This window comes from Palaemon carinicauda, chromosome 35, assembly GCF_036898095.1.
Source record: "Palaemon carinicauda isolate YSFRI2023 chromosome 35, ASM3689809v2, whole genome shotgun sequence".
Taxonomy (NCBI): Eukaryota; Metazoa; Arthropoda; class Malacostraca; order Decapoda; family Palaemonidae; genus Palaemon; species Palaemon carinicauda.
The window spans coordinates 35,975,091-35,982,590 of record NC_090759.1 but is presented as its reverse complement, the minus strand read 5'-3'; the positions used below and the strand labels follow the sequence as shown (position 1 = coordinate 35,982,590).

At 52.2% G+C, this 7,500-nt stretch overlaps 2 protein-coding genes across 2 annotated transcripts in view; both read right to left on the bottom strand.

Annotated features, from left to right (window-relative positions):
- Positions 1 to 3,846: 3,846 nt before the first annotated feature.
- Positions 3,847 to 4,308, bottom strand: LOC137627226 (uncharacterized). Its single transcript, XM_068358307.1, has one exon. The coding sequence runs from the start codon at positions 4,306 to 4,308 to the stop codon at positions 3,847 to 3,849; it is 462 nt and encodes a 153-aa protein (XP_068214408.1).
- An 8-nt stretch (positions 4,309 to 4,316) lies between these two features.
- LOC137627225 (uncharacterized) overlaps positions 4,317 to 7,500 on the bottom strand; it is a 4,153-nt gene continuing 969 nt past the window's right edge. Inside the window, exons 1-3 of the mRNA XM_068358306.1 lie at positions 6,805 to 7,500; positions 5,759 to 6,572; positions 4,317 to 5,572 (exon numbers count right to left, since the gene is read on the bottom strand). The exon at positions 6,805 to 7,500 is cut by the window's right edge and continues 969 nt beyond it. Of these exons, the coding sequence (XP_068214407.1) occupies positions 4,317 to 5,572; positions 5,759 to 6,572; positions 6,805 to 7,500 (2,766 nt within the window). The remainder of the gene's footprint in view (positions 5,573 to 5,758; positions 6,573 to 6,804) is intronic.

The window sequence follows — 7,500 nt, the reverse complement described above, 5'->3', positions numbered from 1 at the left end:
ATATATATATATATATATATATATATATATATACTGTATATATATATATATATATATAATAGTATATATATATATATATATATATGTCTGTGTGTGTATGTTTCATTGTGATGCAAACACACAACTCTCTCTCTCTCTCTCTCCTCCTCTCTCTCTCTCTCGTCTCTCTCTCTCTCTCTCTCTATATATATATATATATATATATATATATATATATATGTATGTATATATATACATATATATATATATACAGTATATATATATATATATAAATATATATATATATATATATATATATATATATATATATATCATTAAGATCATCCGTTGCTAATCCACTAACAGGACAAAGGCCTCAGAAATATTTTTCCACTGCAGTCAATATGGTTTTTCTTTTCATAATCTTGTGTTTACCAAGGGATCTCCATCCCATGATTATCCTCTTATTATTTTTGGTCTTATGGCCTGGGGAAACACTGTCTTTTCTAAGTACATATATGCAATCACAATATCTAGAGGTTCGTCCATAACTCTTATTCGTTGTGTCTTTACATTTTTCATTGAAACATTATCTTAGTTTTTACTCATATTCATTTTCAGTCCTACATTCATTCTTTCCTTATTTAAGTATTCTATCATCTTTTGTAACTCATCCCATGATTCACTAAATAGAAACTACAGTGTGACATCTGCAAATCTTAAATTGTTAAGCAATTCCCCATTAATGTTAATTCCTATATTTTCCCAATCTAAATACTTACAAACTTCTAGGCACACTGTGCATAATTTTAGAGAAATTACATTTTTTGTCTACCTCCTTTCTCAATCAGAATTTTCTCACTATCTTTAAGTTGTACAGTACATTTTGCATACACGCGCGTACACTGTAACAGTATTGCTTTTTGTTTTATCACTCACTCATCCTTGGACTGATGATAGATCAACCTCTGTAAGCTTGCTAGTTCATGTTTGGTTTACTTAAATTTCTGTGACCTTCTTGCTCGCAAGTACTTGTATATAAGCTTGTTGCCTGTTTAATAAAGTTTAGTTGCATTCATTTCATCTCTCCACTATAACCTAACAGCCACCTTGCGCAAATGGTAACCGCCAGGGGACCAGCTCCCTCTTGCCTTCCCCCTCACAGCAGTGCCCAACTGTTTTTTGATGTTGCCCTCTTTCCCTGACTCTGCTATCTTCGCCACATCCATGACACTACCACCTGGTTTCAGCGTGTAGAGTTTCAGTTTCACATCAAGGGGCAAGACTCGTTCAAGTGTCCTCATGGCGATTCTCCAAGGAGACTTTCCCAGACATGTCTGATTGGGTTTGCGACAAAGGAGACACCCTAATAGTGTACAACGCCCTCAAAACATACCTCCTGAAGCCGTACTCACCATTGCCAGCTACCCGTATAGCCAAGCTTTTTTAGCTCTCTCAACAACTGTTAACGGATTAAAAGGCTTCGCTTGCCCTCAGGAAAAATGACCAGTATTGTATGCTGGCAACCTGTTGCAGACGGCTCTCCTCGGGAAGTGAACCTACTTTCGTGCCCTGTGGGTATGATGCCTACACCAACCTGTATGCACTGCCACCCCGTTGTCGATATTTTGCCCATGAAGGACCTGATGACTAAAGTCGTCGCCCTTATGGACAGCCACTTCACCACCTTCAAGACCTCCATCAATGCCTCTACTCCTGACGAAGAGGACAACTATTCAACTTCAACAGAAGCCGACATGAATGCGGTAAGACACAGAGGATCCCTGTACATACCCCGAGCGGCGACAATGCCCCTTACCAACCACATATACCACCACTCGCTCACGTCTCAACCAGTGACCTTTACAGCCACTTACTGACGCCCATTGGCAGCAGGTATGCTACTACCACTCCATATTCCAGGCTACTGTGAAGGAATGTGTGAACGGTTGGCAATGGCCAAAAAAACCTGTAAGTAGGCCCTCGTTTGTGGCGTGGCCTCCCCTATCACTAATCTTTTTTTTTACTTGATGTACTGTAGGTACTGGTGTGCAGTTTTTGGCAGACACTGGTGGTTGCCGTTCTATTCTACCAAGGCCACTCTATATGACACAACGTAGTTATTTTAAGCCTGCTGGCTTCTGTCTGGCAGCTGCCAATAGATCTGCGGTCCACACCCACGGGTACGAGACCCTCAAATTATCGTTTGGGACTGCCAAATATTATTTGAAGTTTCTTGTTGCTGACGTTACATTGCCAATCCTTGGTGCGCACTTCCTCTCCTATTTCCACCTCTTGGCTGATGCTGCTCACCGATGTGTGAACAAAATACCCAAGAATTTACTACACCTTGACCTTCCTATATTCTTTAATCTACAACTACGATCATGAGATAAGCTGAAACTCACAGATTCATAGATTCTGATGATACCCTCTGCTCTTTATGATAGAATATACTTTAGAAATAATTGAAAGGAAAACTGGAGAAAATAAAAATTAACAGCCTAAACCCTAAGTCAGAAATTTTCTTAGTGAAATAGTACGGCGGTTGTATGACTTAAGATATGATTGAAAGCTACTGAGTAAAGTTAAAAAAGCAATCCTATCAACGACGGTGAAAGGTTTCATGATGGATGGAGACTCAAGTCTCTGGTTTTATATCGTCTTGCTAAGGCTTTTCATACATCCTAAATATTATCATTTAATTTTCTTATGACTTCTAAACACGAGAGTGAAAAATACACCAGGTAAGTAAAATGACAAGTAATCGATGTCAGTGATGAGATTTATATTTTCTAAACGTAGAGAAGAAAGCTCCGCCAGTTCGTAATATCTTGGGTAGTGCCATAGCCTCTGTGCCATGGTCTTCAACTGTCTTGGGTTAAAGATCTCTTGATTGAGGGTACACTCGGGCACACTATTCTATCTTGTTTCTATTCTTGTAATTTTTAGGTTTTTTATAGTTTATATATGAAAGATTTATTATAATGGTATTATAGTTCTTAAACCTCTTGTAGTTTTTCCTTATTTACTTTCTTCACAGGCCTTTTTCCCTGTTGGAGCCCTTGGGCTTCTAGCATCCTGCTTTTCCAGCTAAGGTTGTGGCTTAGCAAGTAATAATAATAATAATAATAATAATAATAATAATAATAATAATAATAATAATAATACACTCGTCGCATACTAAGGGCGAATTGGCTTGGCCTGCAAAGCGACCCCATCCCCGTAAAAAAAAAAAAAAGCAATTCATACTCTCCATCTTACGTAAAGGAGAATTTACTGGCAAGACACATCGATTGTGTATGATGTATGACCTGGTTTATTTACATATCTATATTGATCAAGATGTATTCCTCTCTGACTCCAGGGGTTCAGTATAAGGCATTCCATATGCAAGAGAGAAGGACGGAGTGGGGAAGACAGGGAGGGGGTGGAGAAGACAGGGACGGGGTCGGAAAAGACAGGGACGGGGTGGGGAAGACAAGGACGGGGTTGGAAGGATGGGGATGGGGTTGGGAAGACAGAGACGGGGGGGGGGGGGGGAGACAGGGACGGGAAGGGGGAAACAGGGACAGGGTTGGGAAGACCGGGACGGTGTGGGGAAGACAGGAACAGGGTTGGGAAGACTGGGACGAGGTCGGACTAGACAGGGACAGGGTGGGGAAGACACGAGCGGGGTCTGGGAAGAAAGGGACGGAGTGGGGGAAGACAAGGACGGGGTTGAGAAGACAGGGACGGGGTGGGGATGACAGGGACGGGGTGGGGAAGACAGGGACGGGGTGGGGAAGACAGGGACGGGGACGGGGGAAACAGGGACAGGGTTAAGAAGACAAGGACGGGGACGGGGTGGAGAAGACAGAGATGGGGTCAGGGAAGGCACAGACGGGGTGGGGAAGAAAGGGACGGGGTCGGGAAGGACAGGGACGGGGTTGAGAAGACTGGGACGAGGTATGGAATGATAGGGACGGGGTCGAAGACGACAGGGACAGGGTGGGGAAGACAGGGACGACGTGGGGGAAGACAAGGACGACGTTGGGGAAGACAGGGACGGGTTGAGGAGACAGGGACGGGGTTGAGAAGACTGGGACGGGGTGGGGAAGACAGGGTCGGGGTCGGACAAGACAGGGACGGGGTGGGGAAGACAGGGACGGGGTGGGGAAGACACGGACGGGGTGGGGAAGACAGGGACGGGGTGGGGGAAACAGGGACAGGGTTGGGAAGACAGACACGGGGTCGGAAAAGACAGGGACGGGGTGGGGAAGACAAGGACAGAGTCGGACAAGACAGGGACGGGGTGGGGAAGACAGGGACAGATTTCAGGGAAAACATGGACGGGGTCAGGGAAGAAACGGACGGAGTGGGGGAAGACAGGGACTGGGTTGAGAAGACTTGGACAGGGTGGGGAATGACAGGGACGTGGTCGGGGATGACAAGGACGGGGTGCGGAAGACAGGGATGGGGTGGGGAATACAGGGAGGGGTGAAGAAGACAGGAACGGAGCCGCACAAGACAGGGACGGGGTGGGGAAGACAGGGACGGGGTGGGGGAAACAGGGATAGGGTTGGGAAGACAGAGACGGGGTCGGCAAAGACAGGGACGGGGTGGGGAAGACAGGGACAGAGTCGGACAAGACAGGGACGGGGTGGGGAAGACAGGGACGGGGTCGGGCAAGACAGGGACGGGGTGGGGAAGACAGGGACGGAGTTGGGCAGGACAGGGACGGGGTGGGGAAGACAGGGATGGAGTCGGAGAAGACAGGGACGGGGGTCAGGGAAAACAGGGACGGGGTTGAAAAGACCTGGACGGGGGGGGGGGATGACAGGGACGGGGTCGGGGACGACAGGGACGGTGTGCGGAAGACAGGGACGGGGTGGGGAAGTCAGGGACGGGTGTCGGGGATGACACGGATGGAGTTGGGGAAGAAAGGAACATGGTGGAGGAAGACAAGGATGAGGTCGGAAAAGACAGGGACAGGGTTGAGAAGACTGGGACGGGGTGGGGAAGACAGGGATGGGGTGGGGAAGACAGGGAGGGGGTTGGGAAGGCAGGGACGGGGTGGGGAAGACAGGGACGGAGTCGGACAAGACAGTGACGGGGTGGGAAAGACATGGACGGGGTCGGGGAAAAAAGGGACGGAGTGCGGGAAGACAAGGACGGGGTTGAGAAGACTGGGACGGTGAGGGGAATGACAGGGACAGGGTCGGGAACGACAGGGACGGGGTGCGGAAGACAGGGACGGCGTGGGGAAGACAGGGACGGGATGGGGAGGACAGGGACGGGGTTGGAAAGAGAGGGACGGGGTGCGGAAGACAGGGACACGGTTGGGAAGACAGGGACTGGGTTGAAAAGCCTTGGACGGGGTGGGGAATGACTGGGACGGGGTCAGGATCGACAGGGACGGGGTGCGGAAGACAGGGACGGGGTGGGGAAGACAGGGACGGGGTGTGAAAGACAGGGACGGGGTGGAGAAGACAGGGACGGGGTTGGGAAGACAGGGACGGGGTTGAGAAGACTGGGACGAGGTGGGGAATGATAGGAACGGGGTCGGGGACGACAGGGACGGGTTGAGAAGACAAGGACGGGGTTGAGAAGACTGGGACGGGGTGGGGAAGACAGGGACGGGGTGGAAGAGACAGGGATGGGGTTGAGAAGACAGGGACGGGGTCGGGCAAGACAGGGACGGGGTGGGGAAGACAGGGACGGAGTCGGGCAGGACAGGGACGAGGTGGGGAAGACAGGGATGGAGTCGGAGAAGACAGGGACGGGGGTCAGGGAAAACAGGGACGGGGTTGAAAAGACCTGGACGGGGGGGGATTGACAGGGACGGGGTCGGGGACGACAGGGACGGTGTGCGGAAGACAGGGACGGGGTGGGGAAGTCAGGGACGGGTGTCGGGGATGACACGGATGGAGTTGGGGAAGAAAGGAACATGGTGGAGGAAGACAAGGATGAGGTCGGAAAAGACAGGGACAGGGTTGAGAAGACTGGGACAGGGTGGGGAAGACAGGGATGGGGTGGGGAAGACAGGGAGGGGGTTGGGAAGGCAGGGACGGGGTGGGGAAGACAGGGACGGAGTCGGACAAGACAGTGACGGGGTGGGAAAGACATGGACGGGGTCGGGGAAAAAAGGGACGGAGTGCGGGAAGACAAGGACGGGGTTGAGAAGACTGGGACGGTGAGGGGAATGACAGGGACAGGGTCGGGAACGACAGGGACGGGGTGCGGAAGACAGGGACGGCGTGGGGAAGACAGGGACGGGTTGGGGAGGACAGCGACGGGGTTGGAAAGAGAGGGACGGGGTGCGGAAGACAGGGACACGGTTGGGAAGACAGGGACTGGGTTGAAAAGCCTTGGACGGGGTGGGGAATGACTGGGACGGGGTCAGGATCGACAGGGACGGGGTGCGGAAGACAGGGACGGGGTGGGGAAGACAGGGACGGGGGTGTGAAAGACAGGGACGGGGTGGAGAAGACAGGGACGGGGTTGGGAAGACAGGGACGGGGTTGAGAAGACTGGGACGAGGTGGGGAATGATAGGAACGGGGTCGGGGACGACAGGGACGGGTTGAGAAGACAAGGACGGGGTTGAGAAGACTGGGACGGGGTGGGGAAGACAGGGACGGGGTGGAAGAGACAGGGACGGGGTTGAGAAGACAGGGACGGGGTCGGGCAAGACAGGGACGGGGTGGGGAAGACAGGGACGGAGTCGGGCAGGACAGGGACGAGGTGGGGAAGACAGGGATGGAGTCGGAGAAGACAGGGACGGGGGTTAGGGAAAACAGGGACGGGGTTGAAAAGACCTGGACGGGGGGGGGGGGGGGATGACAGGGACGGGGTCGGGAACGACAGGGACGGTGTGCAGAAGACAGGGACGGGGTGGGGAAGTCAGGGACGGGGGTCGGGGATGACACGGACGGAGTTGGGGAAGAAAGGAACATGGTGGGGGAAGACAAGGTTGAGGTCGGAAAAGACAGGGACAGGGTTGAGAAGACTGGGACGGGGTGGGGAAGACAGGGATGGGGTGGGGAAGACAGGGAGGGGGTTGGGAAGGCAGGGACGGAGAGGGGAAGACAGGGACGGAGTCGGACAAGACAGTGACGGGGTGGGAAAGACACGGACGGGGTCGGGGAAAAAAGGGACGGAGTGCGGGAAGACAAGGACGGGGTTGAGAAGACTGGGACGGTGAGGGGAATGACAGGGACAGGGTCGGGAACGACAGGGACGGGGTGCGGAAGACAGGGACGGCGTGGGGAAGACAGGGACGGGATGGGGAGGACAGCGACGGGGTTGGAAAGAGAGGGACGGGGTGCGGAAGACAGGGACACGGTTGGGAAGACAGGGACTGGGTTGAAAAGCCTTGGACGAGGTGGGGAATGACTGGGACGGGGTCAGGATCGACAGGGACGGGGTGCGGAAGACAGGGACGATGTGGGGAAGACAGGGACGGGGTGTGAAAGACAGGGACGGGGTGGAGAAGACAGGGACGGGGTTGGGAAGACAGGGACGGGGTTGAGAAGACTGG

Excerpts from the sequence above, each read along its gene's own strand:
- LOC137627226 (XM_068358307.1), bottom strand. The coding sequence starts at position 4,308 with ATGTTTTCCCTGAAATCTGTCCCTGTCTTCCCCACCCCGTCCCTGTCT.